This window comes from Symphodus melops (genome assembly GCF_947650265.1).
Source record: "Symphodus melops genome assembly, chromosome: 15".
Classification (NCBI taxonomy): domain Eukaryota; kingdom Metazoa; phylum Chordata; class Actinopteri; order Labriformes; family Labridae; genus Symphodus; species Symphodus melops.
In genome coordinates, this window is record NC_136705.1 from 9,333,079 (window position 1) to 9,353,695 (window position 20,617).

Consider the following 20,617-nt stretch of genomic DNA (forward strand, 5'->3'; position numbering starts at 1 on the left):
ACAGCAAAACTCTGGGTTTGTTGTTGTGAGATCTTTGTTTACACTGATTCTACAACACTACCATGAGCTGGTTAAACTTAAAGGGCTAAATCATGTTTCATACATCTTTTTCTAGTTAACCCCTCCCCCTCCAGCCGCCAACCCTGCCACCCTGACAGTTATTTAGAATATTTTTATCCAAACATGACAAGAAAAAAGCTGATTCTTACACCAAAAACAGAAGGACACTTAAAATAAAATCCTTCTCACTAAAACAATAAATAACTGACATGTGACAAAAGTGAAAAGGACAAATCAGTAAGAATGGACATTTCACTTAATCTACACACAACTCTGCATGTCACAACCAATCCAAAATACTGGGATAAAAAGAGAAAAATACAGATTCATTTCTGATGTGACATCAGAATATTCCTCCATCAAAATAGCTTTCACATTTGACAAATTACCCTCATAATTGTGTTGATTTTTCAAGCTGAGCACACACGTCTCCATTTGAAAAAATTAAATTGGTCAAAAGTAATCAAATTATGCTGCAGGTGAGTGCAGGTGCTCATTTGCTGCCATGGCAACAGAGATCCTTAATGTGACTGTTTTGTCAGGTAAGTTGAAGCTTCATTAACCCCCCCCCCCCCCTCCTGCTAATGGGGTCATTAGCAGGAGGGACACATCACCAAGAACCTTTATCTGAACAAGTATGATGTGGAAAAGATCGACTGCAGCTGGAGAACATCTGTGACTGGAGGAGCTCACATACTAACCTGGAGACCACCTTATTTCTAGTTGAACAATCAGGCTGTTTTTCCAAATCAATCATTAAACTTCAATGAAGGCATCTAGCAAACACTCTGTGATAAGTCCATTATGGGTGGAGTTTTAACAAGAACTAAAAAACAGACCTGCCTACATCGAAAACTTTTTTTTCGAGAATGTAGACTTGAAGGCATGATAGTGTACATATTTTATCATTTCAACATCTGTAAAAAAAACAAAAAAACCCCAAGTAGATTAAGTGAATTATATCTGTATTAAAAAAAACACTTTTTGTTTACCAGTTCAGCAAGATGTGATAATTAAGCTTTGCACCAAGGCTGAATCTGTTGAGGCCAACGTTTTTGAGTTGGTATCGAACAAAAAACAACAACCCTGCGATGCCATCTTATCAGAGGTAATTATTCATTTGATTATTTTTCTAGAGGTTTTCTTTGGTCTCTTCCGGGTGTTTTTTCTTCATACTCTGTATACATTTTATCTCTTAATAGGTTCTGAAATTCTCAAAACCCTGCAGAGAGTTTTTGGTCTCTATGGTTCTATATAATCTGCTGTCCAAAAATCAGCACAAAAAACTCAATGAAGGCAGTATGGATAGCAGGCAGGGTAAACAGGAACACCAAGCCACTGTCCATGCAATGCAGATTCATTATGATAATTCAATATTTCTGCATTTGTGAGGCACTGATTAAAACTGGTAAAGGACCAGCAAACAGAACATGCAAAGACGTGGGTTTGAAGAATGTGTGTCAGACCCAGGTGTGACTCCAAGCAAACAGGAACATTTTATGACGATCGCGTCTGTGATTGGTATACAAGTCAAATGCTTAAAGAATGTCTCTCAACAGCTTCAAATCCTAAATTTGAATAGAAATAAAATCAAATGCATCACAAAATCACAAGAAGGTCCTTAAGCTGACCATGATGCTTTAAAGTTTCTAAAGTTTTAAAGTTGTGATTTGTGTGCTTTCATCATGAATAAAAAGACGATAAATAATAAAGACAGACGCACATCTGGTACCATTCATCCTGACCTTGCTCTGACTTTTCTTTTAATGCATCTGATCCAATTTGTGTGTAAGACCTTGAGCTGTCGCACTTTATACTAATACATTTTTATATCTGTTATATCAATCATTGTAATCGCAAGTGTAGCGACAAAAAAGGGCAAAACAACAATGATGCTTAGATCAGTGACTTGACTTGATCAAACCTTCATGTCCACTTAATAAATACAGACTTAGCTGACAGGAAATACCAGATTTGTTTATTTTGACAAGAAGTCAACAAGCAGAACGGATGAGGGAGTGATGGTGACAGGAGACTCGCTCCCTGATGGCTTCAAAGACTGAGTGGATCAAAGTATCGGAGATCCATTCCGGGTCAATGGAGCTGAGTTTGTGAGTGCCTCTTTTTTTCTCGATTCCTGTCAAGCAGTTGTCCAATCAGACACCCAGAGGGAGACAGTGGGAGACAGGAAAGAGGGTGTGAGGAGGGGGATGCAGAGGGGGGAAGAACAGGAACCAGCAGTTGAACCCAGGGGTGTGGCTACGAATGCGAGGGCACCATGAAAATATATTACATTGGGATCCACCACAGCAAACCATTATAACCACACCTCAGTTACACAAACCCACTTAAGTTCATGTTTGATGGTTAAAATCAGTCTTTAAAAAGATAATCCTTTATTCATCTAACAAACGGAGAAATCTAAAAATAATAAAAGTGTATTTTTTCAAACCAAAATTCTCTCAAATCTATCGTAAGCCTATATCAAAAATTGTCCTTGTTTATATAATATCAAATAATGTCACATGGACTTTAAGCATAGTGGATGACAGTGTCATAAGGAAGACTTATATCTTCTTTCTGAAGGACTAAAGACTGCCTTGTACTGTTTGATAGTCTTATTTTCCTTCTGCTTGCTTTCTCTTCCTCTTCAATCTTTCTTTCTCTATTTCATTCTCTCTTTCACTTTTTACATCCTGATTGTGTTTTCTTTGGGGAGACATGGTGCTGCAGAATCTTTCGTAAAGCTCTCTTTGTTTCCTGATCGACCCTGTCAACAAGTGCGGGGTGGACTAAACTATTCTTTATATATATATATATATATATATATTTATATTTATATATATATAAATATATATTTTTTTTTATTATTATTATTATTTTATTTTTTTGTGTATTTAAAATAAAGCCTATCAAGGTCCACTTCCTCTGTTTGGGCCGGAGGTCAGTCTCACTCCCCATTAACGTTATGACACCCCGGGTTTAACCAATGTTAATCTCTAATTATAATGAAAAAGATTTGGATAACAATAGTGTGAATGCTTTGAAGCATTCACACTAATAAAAGATAGTCTGAATAGTCAAAAGGCTGGTCATTTTCTAGATTATTGAGACAAAACATTTCTGCTTGTGAATCAAGTCATCTCTCAGTCCACTCACACAAGGTGAATGTGCTACCCTTTTTGAAAGACTAATATTTGGGCTTCATATACAAATAGGACAATGGATAGTCACAAATCAGGCAAAGCGAGAGTGGGGAATGACACATTTGGAAGGAGCCACAGGTTGGATTTGAACCTGGGCTACCTGCTTGGCGGACTACAGCCTTTGTATATGTGGGGCACTAACTGCTTTGCTACCAGCACCCCAACGTCCTAGACTTTTACTAAGACCTTGTGTTGAGCAATGATTGCATGTCTGTGGAAAAGGAATAAGGTCAAATATGTCGTCAGCCAAGCCTTAAATGAAGATTATAAACCAAACCATCCAGGGTACTGGCTACTGTAAAAGGTTTTTCTTAGCAGGGTTCTCGGAACTAAAACAGTTCATAGCGGGGAGTAATGAATAAAAAAGGAGGACAGTTCCAACAGTTCCTTGAACTATGAAGAAGTTCCTGTGGTCTGTAAACACCTGGTGTTTCACCATGGTGAAAAGTATGACAGATTCCGAAGTGACCTTCTTGACCTTTAAAACAAATCTCATATTAATAACGCCTGTTATTGAGCAGCAGAAGATACTGAAGCTTCCTTTGTGTGCTCAGCAATTTGACCAGAATTAAACAAAATAAGCTCAAAGGAGTTTAATAAGTTGATCAATAAAGTGTTGTCCCCCATAGTTGTGCCTTTTTCTTTAATTCAGACGATCAACATCACTTCCCTGTCCAAGGATAATAAATCTGATTTTTCCCCCCCCCCCATTTTAGGAAGAGGGCCAAAGTGAGAATGATGCAGCAAAAAGCATAAAGATGCTTGGTCAGTATTTAAAGGGAGAGAGGAGGGGGAGTAATAAGAGACAGGAAGGAAACAAACACGAGGAACAGAACACAGGAGCTACTTCCCCCCTTCCTATTTTCATGCATATGTTCAAACTGTGCATTGATTTATACACATAACTGTGTCAGTGTTTGGCTGAGATAGAATAGACAGTGATGGAAACAGGTTATTTGAATGCACTCTATTTTGCTTCAGTCCAGTTCAGTGCTGTAAACGCCAACTGGCGGAAGAAGAAAGAGGAGGCTAGAGGAGGAGGGTAGATTATAAATACGGGAAGATAGATTAGCACAACCATATTATTGTACTTTCACTCCACAAAGTAAGAAAATAAGACTTGAGGACAAATTACAAAATGTACAGCAGGGAGCAGTGAGTAAGCAAAGAAAAAGTGAGATTATTTTTTTCTTTTCTACTTTTCCTTAGTTGCTTTCAAGGACACCAGGAGTGGATTAATCAAAAAGCATAACCACGAGGACTTACAGTCTCAAAGTTGCTGCAGCAATTTTCAAATCTGTTTCTGTGGATGAAGGGACATTGCCAAGGACACTTACTAGAAACTCCCTCCTACTCCATTTTACTTCCTAATTGTTCTCTTATTTTCCACCTGTTTCGACTCTTGAATTATTTTTAGGAAGGTGCTCAGAGGACTGTTATCTGCGCTCTCAGCCTTTTAATACCTCCTTTCTCTCTCAAGATGCCTTTTCTATTTTTACTCACAAAGACTTTCAACATCTTACAGTACCTGTATATTTCCCACTTTTACCCTCTCTCTCTCTCTCTCTCTCTCTCTCTCTCTCCTTCTCTCTCTCTCTCTCTCTTTCTCTCACACACACTTTCAGATATTCCATGCTCCATCTCTGGTGCTGAATAGGCAGATTAGCGCAGGAGAAAGCGGCTGTGAATACTGCTGTGCCTCTGTCTCTGTTGACCCACTATCTAAGCTCAAGAGGGAAGCTGAGAAAGAAATGTAGCACACTGTCTTTATGTGCAGAATATGTGCTGCTTTGTACATCCATTAACCACTGATTGAGTTCCATTTTATATAAAACAATAAACAAAAGGAGCAAAGACAGCCGCCGGAGCAATGGCAGAGCAGTTAAACCAACGGGGGAAAGATGAAGTCTTCTTGGAGACAGAAAAATGGTGACTTGAGCGAGAAATAAGATCTCTTTCTCCCTTTTTTTCCTCACTCCATCCCTATCTCTTTTTCAGCACTCCTGGCTGTCAGTATTTCCCTCCTGCTTTGTCCATCATGTCAGGCCACTGTGACTTTGAATCAGTCAAACAGTCACTCAATGGTCAAGCTGTTCCTCTCCTGTGAAAGTGGCTCTCAGAAACAGGCACCATGTGGGAGTTGTCCCCTGCAATTTGGCAGACGACAGCTGTCAGACACTCCAACAAACAGAGTCAGGGTCGTCTATGTTAGCTTTACTTTTCGGGATTTTAGAAATTGGAGCATTAGGGTAAAAGTTGTGATAAATATTATTTTATATAACCACAGGATTTGATTTTGACTGTCCTGTTGGTAGAGTTTGTGTGTAGATGTGTAGCTCGGTTTGAAAAAGCTGTACGAGAGCTTAGAGACCTCCTCTACTTCTGCAGCCTGTAATCTCATCACATGCACCAGCCTGTGATCATAAAGAGAGGGCTGAGTTTGGCACTAAGAGCTTAGCTAAAATAGGTTTAATCAAACAGCATTATCACTGCTACATCCCAAACGGAAATGCATTATCAGTGTGTACATGTATAATGAATATTTCAATTCTCATCTTTTATTTAGTCTTTTGTATTGTCTTATCTAAACCCAGAGTGTTTAATAATGCTTGATTGATTTTGCCACTACTGCTGGTAAGGTACTTGTTGATTTGATTTTTCATGACTTTGTTTTACTATCCATTTCATTTAAAGCAGCAATATGGAAGGTATTTGCTGAATTAAATCATACAGTGATCTAACAATAATAGCAAAAAGCAAGGAAACATGTTATGTTAAAATGACAGGCCTCTCTGACATCAATGCAACAGTCAGTATTTTCTCTTTATAAGTTTCCGAAATGGTCTGTATTTAATTTGACCGCAGAAGGTAGCTGTTTTTGAAGCATCCTTACATGGCCCTTTTGAAGGCCCCTTAGTTTGCCAGATATAAGATCAGTTATCTTTGCAAACCAACAGGTGTTGCATTGGAAGTAAGTGAGAAACCTGGTGCGGATAGAACTTATTCTGCCAGACCTAAAAAGCTTAAGCATTTTTCCATGACCAGAAATAGTGAAACTAGGATAAATATTGGACATGAAATTGGGCTCAAGTACCACTTTCAAATGCTGTGTGTTAAATATTTCTATTTTCACTCATACACTAAAATCCAATTGAAACTATAAACTGAACTACTTTTATACAGGTGAAATGTGTGTGTGTGAAGGGTACTTGGTCAATGCCACAAATATTATGTATTGGATCAGTATGTTTCAACCATGAGGTCTTCTATAACTGATTATTACTTTTAAAAAATCTGTTTTTAAGTACATTGGCTAGGCAGGGTAGCCAAAAAGATTTAGTTGGTAACACACCTTACCAATGTCATCAGCATTTGTGTTGTGACTGAAAACAATAGGCCTGGGGGATAAAATATAAGTTGATGGATGCCAGCAGGTATTTACAAGGTTTGTAAATCATCATAGTGGGAAAGCTTTTTGTGTTTAGAGGTTACGGTGTCAAGAGCTAGCAAAGGCTTTAGGAAGTGTGGAACCAGTGAAGGACAATCACAAACTGGGTTCCAACACACAATGAAATGATACACAGATGTAAAGAGTGAAAAAAACTAGGCAAAGTGAAGAATATGACCGGAAATGTTGGCCGTTAGGCAGTTCTTTTTCTCACTTGGTGTTTTCTTCCTCTTACATATAAAAGGGTCAGTTAATGGTAACACCTCGGGGGAGCAGAGCAAAGGAGGACACGACGAAAACAAAGAGAAAATAGTGCGAGGAAAGGCACGCTAAAATAGGCTTGCTCATCGAGGATTCCTCTTGAAGTGTCTCCCATCGAGGGTGGGCGGAGCTAGCCTGCAGTGACTTCATCTTCATACATGCCAACATCAATGGAGGACTGCTGTCTGACCCTATGCTAAGAGCCTCTCTTGGGAGTGAGGGGTGGGAGGATGGAGGGAGGAGAGGAGAGGAGAGACTGGGGATTGGTGATGGGTGGGCGATTTTCTTCTTTTACGTGACTTCTATCTGCTCCTTGGTGTTTTTGAAGATGCATAATGTGTGTTTATGTGTCTGTATGTGCAACTGCTATGATCATTCTTAACTCTGATCACTGAAAAAGGCTGGAAACAATCAAAACAACAATAGCTATTTCATTGATTTGACAAGAAAAACAACAAGGAGTCTGGACATTCCCCAGAGAGCAGTCTGACAAGAAGTGAGGAGCAGCTTATTGGCCTAATTTCCTGATAATAAGACAGCTGTTTCTGTGATGAGCCAGTGATTTACAAAAAAAACAAAAAAAAAAAACAGGTAGTGAATATAAAACACAACTACAGTAAAATAGCAGTGGGACACTATACATTTGCATGAGTGCTGGTCAAGGTTAAATTTAGTTTAATTCAACGCAAATGTATTTGTATAGCACATTTCATACAATCGTGAACCCAATGTGTTTTTACAGAAGACACAGCTAAACAAACAAACTCAATACAAACCCATTAAAAATAATAAACAAAACAATTCAAAACAAAATAGACAAAGATAAAGCAGCAGCCAAAGGCACAAGAGAAAAGCAATGTACTAAGACCGGTTTAAAAAAAGTATCTATAGAACTGAGGAGCTAATGGTCAGTAATGGAGGAAATAAAGCATAAGTTGAGCTCCTGGTGACTGGAAGTGAGAATTTTGGCAGAATCAGTCAAGCTCATCCCCCAACTAGTCGGATTTACAGTCTGCTCTGGTCATTTCCTGTCAGTTTATTGTATCGTTGAAGGCTTTGCTTCGTGCCTGGAGGAATAGAGGCTCCTCACACCTGATCCAGTTACATTCACTCCACTATATAAAAAGCCAAAACTATTACAAGCCAAACCGACAGCAGTCTCTCAAAAAGCTGCAAGAGGGGTGGAAAATAGAAAGAGATTAATGTCAGGGGGACTAAATGTATGTGAATGAGTATGGAGAAGTTGAATGAGGTGGAATATGGAGGAGATTGGCTTCATGCTGACAGTGCAGAAAGCTCCAGGTCCTTGTTAAGGTCTGTGAGGAAGTGCTTCTGTCTTTTTTGTGATTTGTACAGCCGTGTGGTTGTTGGCTCAGGCAGGTGGAGGATATCACATGTCATCCGTCTATAGGGGCAGCATGAGAGCTCAGACTTTGGAAAGTCAGGATGTCTCATTTAGGAGAACAATTGATCCAACAGTCAGTGCCGGAGGGAAAACCTGCTAGGTCTTCCCACATCAGATCTGCCGTAAAATGTGCCATACATAGAGTTTTTATTCAATTATTCTGTGTTTTGCGGTGAAAATCTTGCTGATGCTAAATGTTGGAACATCTGTGACAGGAAATAAAATGTATTGATATCAAACGTGGGGAAATCTGATGGTCTGCAAAATCCCTGTGATTTTTATTCTCTCCTCTGATGGAGTTTTATTTCATTAATAGCAAAACTAAAAATCCTTTATAAGGCCAAAAAAGATATTCTCTTTTCAGATTATGGGGGTTTTTTTAGCGAACAGAAACTACTTTCATATATGTATGGCCCCCTGAGAATTTCCTGGGAATATCAGGACAGTCTGCCCCTGAGATTTTACAGGGATGCCCTTTCACACGTCTCTAACAGTAGAAGATTTTCCCTGTCATATGAGGGCAAGACCTGACTTTAAAAGGACACTTAATGTAACCAAGATAGCAAATGAAGCAGCAGAGCACGCAGTTATTATGGTTATTAAGTTTTAGCTATTCTATCAATGTGACATGAGAATGCACGAATCAGAAAAGACCAGAAAAGACCATACTGGAAAATGATTGATCATCCTCCCCAACTCGATGCGGCTCAATATAACAACATTCTGCTCCAGAACAGAATAAGAAGATACAATGGATGTATACACAAATCAAATTTAAACAACTGTTTTAGTCAGGGAACAATATAGTGTCATCATCAATAATATTCAACTGAACATTGTGTGACTGTCGAGAAAAAAACCCAAAGTGGTTACTTCCTTAATTTCCTGAAATATTAATTCAGCCTTGCACACATCACCTGAAGGACATCTTGCAGATTATCTTTGGAGCACAGTCATTTTGAGAATTGAAATGGGTTTGGTGCTTCACAACAGTCTTCTGAACTCTGCAGTTAGTCTGTTACTCTACCAAGTGACCACAAACTGTTTTAAAGATGACAGCACACAGAAACATCGAGACACATTCGATGATGCCTCAGCTGCCATCACGTTTTAATGTGTTTTGGTTTAATCTGCCAGAACCGCTGAATTATTTTCATGACACCTGATGATACGCCGCCAAAGGGCACACGCCTGCTACATCTGGAGTGATCACTATGCTTCTGAGAGCAGTTCCAACTTGTTAAAAGGATCACAAATGTTGTGGACTGGTGTTTTTGTGAGCCCACAAAGAGGAACATGTGTGATTTCATGGATCAGAGACAGCTGACAGTTTACAACATCTGCGGCAACCAAAATGAAAACAGAGGGCTCACCAGTGAGAGAGCTGATATTTGTAACGCTTCATCATAAAAAGTCACATTAGCTGTGTCTAAGAAGCGTCTGACAGTTGGACATAAACACTGTCTGTAGCTACTGCAGCTGGTCATTATGCACGACCTGCGTTTTAAAATTTACCAGCATGAAATATGATTGAGGCAGCCTTTTTTTCTCCATAAAAAGAAGAATATTGCACTGGGGTGTGCGATAAATGACAAGTATGCAAATAAACTGTTAATAAGCAAACAAAAAACATAAATCACTTTGCAGAAATTTCACAAAAGTATGGCAACAAATGTGATCAAAACAAGGCTGTTTTATTCTACAGGAGCTACACAGAAGTGCAGCATGGTTTTCTAAACAGACTAGCAAGATTTAAAATGTATACATTTGGCCATTCCAACCCTGGGTTGCAACTGATTTTTTTTTTTTTTTTTTTTTTTACAGCTCTTGAAGTAGGCACTCGGCCACACTTCAGACCCAGTTTAAGCTTAATGACTTGAGGGTTGTGTCTTAGGCCAGACTGGCATTTCTAATCATACTTACCATGTATATGCTTAGGAGGCACAGTCGTTTTGTAATTCACAAGTTTTGGGTAAAAATTGCTTGTTTGTACTTGTCTGTGCTTGTTTATAGGAAGAATGTTTTGGTTTCATGCTGGTGTGCAAGTGCGACAGCTACTGGATAAAAAAAAAAAGCACCTTCCTAATAGTATCAAACTAAAGTCAAGTGTAAATGGATGATATCCATGTTTCAATCATGTTAGCAATAAAGGTGATTCTTTTTTGTTATGGTGGGAAAACACTTGGGATTATGTTTTACAGGTCTCTTCATAACAAAGAAAAGGTAAAAGATTTAAGGTAGCATTTGAAAATAAATGATCTATGATTTGTACTAAAGTAAGTCATGACTGAGAATGTAAAAAATACCACTGATTATAAAGAGCTTAAAAATGAAATTTTTTACGTGTTGTTTACTCGACTCTGTCAGTATTAGTGTGAGTCCTACCAGACTGTCCGGGCGGAGGTATTCCAGATGGGACTCTTGGCAGATAGAGCAGCACCGTCAAAACACCTGCTCTGCTCCCCCAACAAGGCTCCATAGCTATGGGCTTGGGCACTCCCTGCACAAACACACAGTATGAAAAAAAGGACCACACTTAGCACACATTGATAAAGAAATAAGCAACAGGCTCAAAAAAACAAAGACAACAAAAGAGCATGTGTTATCCAGAATGGCTTAAATGGTTCACTTGATCAGCATGAAAATGAAAAAGAAGACACTGCCAGCAGCGTATGGGCCACAAGATAATGACATAGATTTCCTTACCCTCTCAAAATATGAAAATAAGTAATGCATACATTAGCAACAGTGTGTTTTAAATCCTGATCCCTGAATCCCCCTCCCTATGATCAAACTCTGCTGCTGCTGATGTAAACAGGTAGGAGATGATGAGACTGTACGCCAAATATAAAAAGAAAAAATGAGCTAACCCTTAATAAAATGAAAGAAAAAGAACATATACCAGCTTGTTCAGTACCTTTGGGACTGCATACTAGCTTAATGTCTGTACAATAATATCTAATGGCTCGGATTATGTTTCCTTACATCTTTTTCATAGAGGAAGAGAGTCATTGAGTTATCGATTAAGTTTGACCCTCGTGCCACTCCGTACCACAAAGGTCACAGAGACAGACCCTATTTATTACTGTGGTCTGTGGGGAAATATATGTGCACACATGTACAAACGTGTACACACACAAAAACACACGTAAACGCACATAAACGCACACACTCTCATATAGATGCACAGAGCACAGCATTGTCAACCTGCATTAATATAAGGTAGGCCATGGATAGTACCTTCTGTGGCAATAATTGAATATAAAGGATAACAATAACAAAACAGCTGTATCAACATATGGCAAGTTTAGCCAATATTTATTTAGAACTAGAAAAACCCTCTCTGTGAGCTGAGTGTCACAAGTTAAAACTGTAAATATTATTGTATATAGTATTGCATGATAAGCAGCCTCAGGCATATACAGAGAGTAATTAGAGGACACATCAACATGCTGCTATCAAAGTGGTTATCAACTTAACACAACACATTTCTTGGATCACCTTGGCACTAACAGGACACACACACACAAACACAAAGAGACACGCACGTAAACATCCCCTCTGGTGCTAATAAGTTTAAGTGCTAGAGCGTACAGAATAATTAGAGGCAAGAGGCTCCCCTGTTTGTTTAGTGTTTTCACAGTGTCAGGAAATGATGAATCCCCTACTAACTAAATACACACACACACACACACACACACACACACACACACACACACACACACACACACACACACACACAGCTCTAGTAGTAGTACTGTCTATTAGCGAGCCCTTCTTTCTCCTGACTGAGATAACACAGACTAAACAATGAGTCATTGTTCTGTTTTTTTGGAGACAGGAAGAGAACAAAACGTGAAAGATGGAGATGACACAAAAAGAATAACAGGTATTTGTTCGTTTTGAAATGATGAGCATGTGTTGTTGTCAATGTTAAACACAGTTTCTCTGACATACACGAATAACTCACTTATTTATTCACTTTGCGGTGGCAACTGACGGAATTGTTCCCAGGCAACTGCATTCCACTTAAGTTGTGTGTGTATAAGGGGTTACTAACTACTAATTCCTTTGATCCAAGGTTCACAAAAACCACAAGACAATGACAAGACAACCACAAAACACTAACAAAGATGTTTACATTGCATCATGTTTACGATACACTATTTCCTCCAGGAAATTAGAGGTTAGTGGAGCAAATGGTCATTTAAATTCACACTTAGTAAACAATCAAGATGGCTGCTGAGTATCAAGGACAGGTGGTGTAAGGAGCACACACTTATGTTTTGATAAAATGAGTTGTATGGTAAAGCAGAACAGGCACAACATGATGTTTGTTGAGTATTTGTCAATAAGGTAGGAGGAAGATAATATATATGACACATTAATCCCCAAATGCATCATTTCAGTCACATTTTTCATAAATTATATACCCCAAAAGTGGAAAAATTACATAAACAGATGTTTATATCTCTTTTTTTTTCTTCAGTTACTGCACTCACATAGATTTAAAAGAATGAATAACACCACAGAAAAACAAACAAAGCAACAAATAGCAGGACAACCATCCTGATGATGTTTAGCTAGGCTAAGGTGATGTTATTTTTTTTGTTACAGGCATATAGCCAATTAGATTTAAGTGGTTTTTTTTGTGTTTTATTCTAGTTTAACATGCATCTATAAACATAGCTTTGACTTTATTTATATTTATATATATATTATTCTTTTACAGCTGATGGCCTTGGCATTAGGTTGCGCCTCATGCACGGACACTGTGATCCCTCATGCTGGCAGTTGCAGGTTAAATTTTGACAACTTACTATTTCCCACACGTCATTCAATGCTCTCTCTCTCTCTCTCTCTCTCTCTTGTTTCGGAATCGATCCACTGTGCCGTTATGAAAAAAGGCAAAAAATCCAAACAGAAATCTTCACACCGCTAGTCCTTTTTTCTTTTTATCTCAAGCTCCTTGTCATTTTGACTCTAGTTTGTAGAGGTGTGTATGTGTGGATGGAAGTCTTTTGCAAATGTGCTTTTGAGCATCGAACCTTGTTTTTGTTTTTTTTGTTTTTCAAAACGGCACACTCTAACCAAGCTCGACATCACAAAAGAGCGCTGGCCTACATTCAATTTCATGATTTGATTATAACATGTTTCATATTTGTATTTATAAAATAAAATTTAAAAAAAAATGTTGATCACAAGAAAAAGGAAAAGGGCAAAAAAATGTATATACTTTTTTAAGTGTTACATAAAGGGTAAACTTGATGACTTTGAGTGTGACCCTCATAGCATCACATCGTTTTACACCTATCACAACTTTGTTCAAAGTCCTCTGCCTGAATCCTTGTCATTACAAGAGTATGTTAAATCATTTCCTTTTTAATACATTTTTATAGACTCATTTCCTCTTGTTAAACTTTAACTGTTTGCATCACCTTGTGACCTTCATTTTCTATTTTATGAGTTACTCCTGTGCCTCCAAGAATGCCTCTAAAGAGTCGTACCAACAGTCAAACTTTAGGTTCACTTTAATAGAGAACTGTTAAGTTTTCAACACCTGGCATCAGTTGCAGCTATAGGAGCCTAGGTGGGTGAAATGTTGTTTCTGTTTCTCCATTTGCATGATAATTCCCCCAACTCTGACTGTTAGAAAAAAAAGGTTAATAACATGCTGGTAAAGCAAAATGACTAACCTTCCTGTGTGTGTGAATTGTTGTGTGCTGTGTTTGTGCCAGTGTATAGACTTGTGTGAGTAAGTGTGTGTGAATGATGAAGCAGAGTCAGGGTGATGTGACGACTGTAAGAGCTTTCTCTGGCTGTGTTCCCGAACTAATCAAAGTAAGTGAGGGGGAGAGTGCGAGAGATGTGATACAGATGAGAAGGAAAGAGAGAGAGAGATAAGAGACAGAGAGAGAGAGAGAGAGAGAGAGAGAGAGAGAGAGAAAGAGAGAGAGAAAGACAAGAGGGAGAGAGAGAGAGAGAGAGAGAGAGAGAGAGAAAGAGAGAGAGAAAGACAAGAGGGAGAGAGAGAGAGAGAGAGAGAGAGAGAGAGAAAGACAAGAGAGAGAAAGTGACAATAAAGAGATAGGGAGAAATTAGCAGGGTCAAAAAAACAGGGATGGGTGGAGAGGATAGGAAGGTTAAAAAGGAGAGTCAGGTGGGTGGAGTCCAGGTGGGCATTTAAGTCAACACTAAAATCCTGCTGAGCTGTCTGTTGGGTATAAAAGCTGTCTCAGCTGACAGCTGCTAAGTAGTGCTGAAGAGAACGGAGGTTCTGACCTGACAGAGAAAAAAAAAAAAGAGAGAGAGAGAGAGAGAGAGAGAGAGAGAGACAGAAAGAGAGAGAGAGAGTAATGTCTCTCGTTCTCTCTCTCTATTTATATTTTAAATATCAAGTGCCACTTAAGCCCAGACAACAGCTTTTGCTGACTGTGTGCAATGAAGAAATTGACTAGTTGGCAATACTGGGCAATTTCAGTCCAATACGAATTATTGGATACAATCCAAAGAAGATTGTTTTTAAAGATGCAGTCAGGTCAAATTTAGGCAACAACTTAACTCTTCGATGTCTGTGATTTTAGTTATGTAATTTTTTTAAATTATTTTTTCTTTCTGTTATTACTTTGGCAAAACTGGTAATGTATCCCATTTTCCCCATTGGACAGAACTATAAAGGCTCAAACTGCTGTATTTTTCAGCAATTTGGCTCATGATCTACCCATGTAAAACATAAAACTGACTGACATTTTTGATTTCTATTTTCATTCATCTGTTGCACAGAAGCCCACTTGTTTTATATGGAGCTTAATTGTTCACAATGTTTCAACCATAAGACTTCTTCAGGTGACATTTTATGATTTTGCCATGCACCTACTGGTGTGCACATCAATACTTCTCTTTTCTGGGTTCAGTTTCTGACCAAAAGTCTCTCCCACATGCAGGGAAGAGACGATCAGAACAGTGGCTGACTTGCTCCTATCTCTTGATCCACAGTGAACTGTAACCAATAACAGATTCTTTAAAACGACATACATTGTAATTCTTGAATTGTGTCTCTTAAGTCACATGTCCTGCTACTAAACCAATCACAGCAGTGTCACCAAGCCGACTACAGTAAAAGTCGACCTCGTCATGGAAGAAATGTGCTGCTCTTTCTGTGTATGTTAAATATGAATTTATTCTTGGGTTGCATGGTGCTTTGGCCTCATGGTCATGTTCATGTCAGCCTGCATCTCTCCTGAACACCATAAAGGGACAAGCTTTTTTCACATCAGAGTTACAAGTAACTGGTGCTGTTTGGAAAGGAGTAACCCTCTGTTTTATCCTACATAAATAACCACAAGTCAGTATGAACTCAGACAAGGTCCCTTTTAATTATTTTTTATTTTCATATCTTTCATTATTTTCCTTTCTCTTTCATTCATTTGAAATAAATAAAAAAAAAACATTCTGTCTATGGTGAAGCAAGGTCGTTTAAAAAAAATGTCCACCCCTCCTTTCTTCTTTCCCCCCTTCCCTATAGCTTCCTTCCTCCTCATCTCCTTTTGTCAAAAAAAACCCCAAACAAACAGTTGTTGCAGCAGTTGTTCCACTTCCGTCCCCCAGATAAACAAAGTGGTTGGTGCAGAGGTATTTATGGTCAGGGTTACTGCTGAGTCAAAAAGCTAGCTCTCTATTTCAATCAGCTTTCACTCATTCCTGGGTCTTGGCTCTGGTTTAATCACAGTTGTGATTAAGCACTTACTTCTTATCCAATCATTCAAATAAGCAAATAATTGTTCAGTGAACAACAAGCACGGCGTAAAACTACAACTTACTCTGCTATAAAAAAAAGGAGAGTGCAGCATTGCATCTTCCTCTCTCCCACTTTCTGAGCCCAGCGCAGTTTTGGCAGGTGGCTGTTTAATGAACACAACTTGAATCTGATTCTGCTTGAAGGTTTCTGCCTCTTAAAGGGGTCAGGTTTGGGGTTCATATAGCTAATTTATGTGTATACTAAGTGCTAATAAGTACGTTCACAATCGCTAATGTTTGAAAAATGTGCTGCCGCTCCATGCAGCGTCTCTCATCTGCCTGTGTTTGCACCGCTCTGAACGAGCAGGGTCCCCATGTGTGCCAAGTCTGAGCTGATTGATTGGTCGGCCGTTCCGCTCTTTTTTTAACTGGTCAGTCCCTCAGCACGGATGTCACATGAGCGTGCAGCATGACCTTGGTCTTGTTACAATGAGCCAATGGACTTGGAACAGTGATATCACACTGGCAACTTTCATTTGGGGGCGTTACATGCGGCTACAGCTACTGCTAACAGGAGGACATAGGAGAAGACACGTTTATGCAGACTTTGAATTTTTGCACATAGATGTGCTTAAACATGCACAAGACACCTGAAAACACCCTAAAGAGCATGAAAAACAAGAAAAAGCACAATATGGGACTTTTGAAGAAATGTCTTCTTAATGTTGCTTAGTGCTAATGATGGTTTAATATTGGGTCTTCTGAGAAATTATAACAAAGACTAAGGTACTGTACATGCTCTTTTTGTAAAGTGACCTTGAGATAACATTAGTAGTGAATTTGCACTTAATAAATAAGGACTAATAGTCTGAGTTATTGCAGACACCATTCGAAACCTATTGTTTGAATTTGATAATAATCCAAAGATTGTTTTGTTTTTTCCAGAAAGGAGGAATGTCTCTTACTGGCTGTTCAGAGTTTTCATTTTTCTAAAACTTTCGACACAGGTTCTGTAAAGCCCCTTGAGCGTGCTACTGTAGTATCCATGTTTTCACCCATTAGTGCGGTTTCTCCTTATTTATACTTTTTTTTTCACTACAAAGCCAAGGGCTGAAAAGGCGGTGCCATTTTTAAGTTTTTATGTGACATTATGCTTGGTAAGTAGGCTACCTATAATACAAGTGGTGCGCAACAGCGGTGTGAAAATTGTCTTCTGATATCACAACAGACTACCGGTGGTTACTTGCATGGAGAGTTAATTCCTCTCACATGTGCAGAACGTATGTGGTGGTTAGCCATCGGTTGTAGTCTTTGGCTAAGACGTGAGGCGACGCCACAGGTGGCCTTTGTCGCCACAAGTTCTTTGCCGTTTGCTCCAGACAATATCTTAAAACACTGGAGACTATCAACTTATAACCAGTCAGTTTTGTCAGATTTATTCAAATACATCAAATTCCATTTATATTAAAATTAGTTTACAGTACAGAAAGTAAGAGTTGGAAGTGTTTAACATGTAAGTTTATACGGGGACCCAGAAAAAACAACTCCAAAGTAAAAATATTTGAAACAAAATGTTGTTCAAGAACTGAGCCTGTGGCTTGAAACATCACAATAAACACAGTAATAATTAAAATACAACACCATCTCTTCGGATGTTGTCAGGAGATCAGAGAAGATATGTACTTACAGTTATAAATACAATGACAGTGAGATAACCCTTCATCCTTAACTTCTCTGCTCCACATCTCCTCCTCAGCTCCATTTTCCCTCTTGTTGTCCCTCACAATCCAGGCTTTTTGTTTTGTTTTACATAACTTCCATCACTCTCACTTTTTTTCTCCTCCTCCTAATGGCCTTTTCTCGCTCTCCATCACTCTGTCTACCTTCCAACTGTCTCTCATTTTCTCCTTGCACCTAAACACTTTCATTCTCCCACAATTTAATTATAAAACACATTATCAAGAACATTCCCTGACATCTTGAGGATTTTTTTTTCGAAAACTAAATCAAAGCTTACCGTGAGGAAGAAACACATGCATGATTTACATTGCATACTGCGAGATTCAGCCTTAAGTCACAGACAACTTTGGCCAAAATGCTGAAGAGAAAAAAATGCATGCAGTAGAAGTTGGATATCATTTCTTGTTGGTCCTATCTTTGCTCATATCTAACAGGAGCCTCCAGCACATTCTCAGCACACAGAAGAGTCTTTGTTATGCTCATTATACAGATTTCACACTTTAATATTTCTCTGCACAGAGCAAAGAAATGATGTAAAGATGGAATGATATGCAGGCTGAGGATAGATAATATTTTATCGAATCTAAATCAAGGATAAACTCTGAATCCTGAATCTGCTATTGAGCCCACTGCCGTTTAGCTTTCTACCATTTAATGTGAATAAACTTAAGGTTAAGCTGAGATGTAATAACCTTTTTATTGGCTGAAACGGTAGAAAATCTGAGGTATTGAATGTAGAGGCTGTCTATCAGTTGGGTTTTCTCATCCTCCATCTGGAGTGCTTGAATCTAAACCTAAATATACAAAAAAACACATTCCTTTATTCAAGTCGCAAATCATCACTACTGCTTTTCCGACTCTTTCTCACCCTCACTGATGGTATTATAAGTAGCTTTAAACTGACACAAGAAGCTCCATGCTGGATTGAGGAGTTTTTGAACACTCTGTAACCCAGACTGGCCTTCCTGTCCAACACATCTCAGACCGTCACGCACGAGGCAACGCACTCTTACACAAACACAGGCCCACTCTCTGACCCCTGAGGTGTGGAGAGTGCCCCCCTGTCGTGCCCTCCTTAGCCGATTAGACCGTCCATGCATGTCCTCCCCTGCAGGGCAGAAAATTGTCGTGTCCAATCCTCTCTCCATCCAAAACCTCTTTTTTCCATTTCCTCCTCTCTCTGTCTGTCTGTATCTGTCGCTGAGCTCCCTGGGGAGTCTGCTGGATTGACAGGAAATGGTGCTGATCAGGGAGCCAGACAGAGTGTGTGTTTGTCTGTGTGTGTGTGTGTGTGTGTGTGTGTGTATGTGTGTGAACATTTCATTTTTTGTCTTAATGCTACATTTAGCTTTCACATGTTTGCAAGCATATTTAGAAATGGAAGCTGTCACTCCAACCTTTAGTCAACATGATTGATAGAAAGAATGATTTTAGCTGGGATCTTAGTTATCTGGCTGGTTCCAACAACAGTTACGATATCTTGAAGAAAGATACACATTTTTGTCTTTAATCCAAAGAGCATCCAATACTTTCTCATCCTGAGGCCATCAATTACTAAAGCTTTGTCAAGGTTCCTCCTTTAGGATGTTGACCAAGCTGTTAACCCAAAAGCATCCTTGTTCCCACTCTCAGAACCACAATCATTTTTTATTGCCACGTACATTTGCACACACAAGGAATTTATCTTGGTGTACTGGTGCAAAAACAGTTAATATGGGAAACAAAGCCAAAGCACCAACACACCGGGGCGACCGTGTGCCATCTCGATGTGACCCATAATTTTGATGTTGGTGATGTGATTTTTCCAAGCATCTTATTTTGCCTAAATGATTCCAGATTGAGTCTTGACGGGTTGGTTTCACACTATAGGGACCTTGGGCCCAGAGCCGAGTACGTTGACCCCAAATTCCAGTTCATTTGATCAGTTTGAACACAAATCTACCATACTTGTACTGTAATAGGGTACCGTGCCCAAGTCTGCTTGCAGAGGTGGTCCGGGGCACAATTCATGTGTACTTGAGTATAGTCCGAAGAAGACGTGAAAGCAACTGTGCAGCCACAAGGAAGTGGAGCGCTATATGACCTAATTCTAAGCGGCTCCTGTCGCTTTCAAAACCATTGTATCTGCGTAGCACAGGCCAATTTCATGCTCTAAGCTGGACGGTAGCTGTGCAAGTCAGAAGAGGGTCATTGGCGGCGTCTCAGAAATAATAAAAAAAACAGCCACAGTTAGAAGAATGAACTCAGCCAAGGTAGCTTCTTCTTTTTTCTGCTTTTTTGCAGACTAAGGGCCAGATTTACTAAAGGTTTGTGTGTATTAAAACGTGTGCAAACTTGATACCACCAGCAAAAAATGTGCTATCTGATCTACTAACAGCGTGCAGTGAGGATTGCGTCTTTCATATGAGCAAAACAACACGTACTGTTCATTTAGTACGTTTGCCTTAATGAATATGCAAAACGAGGCGTTTCTGCCCAAGGGCGCAAAATACTGGGAGGAGAACATGCGAAGTTAAGTTAGTACACGCAATGTGATTTGGGGGAGCAATCATGATCTGGCACGTTTCAAAACTATTGTACCTAATGTGAAAATGCTGTTAAAGAAGAACCAACGCCACATGATAAGAGCCTAACAGGTAGCAGCTCTGTTTGTTTATTCTTTGGTCCATTTTAGTTTAACTCAGTCTTCAAAAAAATAATCAGATAAATCAATAATAATAGTTTTAACTGATTGTTTTTTTAAGTAAACTTGAAAAAAAT

General features: G+C 39.0%; 1 protein-coding gene across 2 annotated transcripts in view; it reads right to left on the reverse strand.

Annotated features, from left to right (window-relative positions):
• The window catches only part of atrnl1a (attractin-like 1a), a 232,028-nt gene that overhangs the window by 4,119 nt on the left and 207,292 nt on the right, over positions 1-20,617 (reverse strand). For both annotated transcript variants that reach the window (XM_079362624.1, XM_079362623.1), the window contains one exon: positions 10,766-10,880. In XM_079362624.1, coding sequence (XP_079218750.1) covers positions 10,766-10,880 — 115 coding nt within the window. The remainder of the gene's footprint in view (positions 1-10,765; positions 10,881-20,617) is intronic.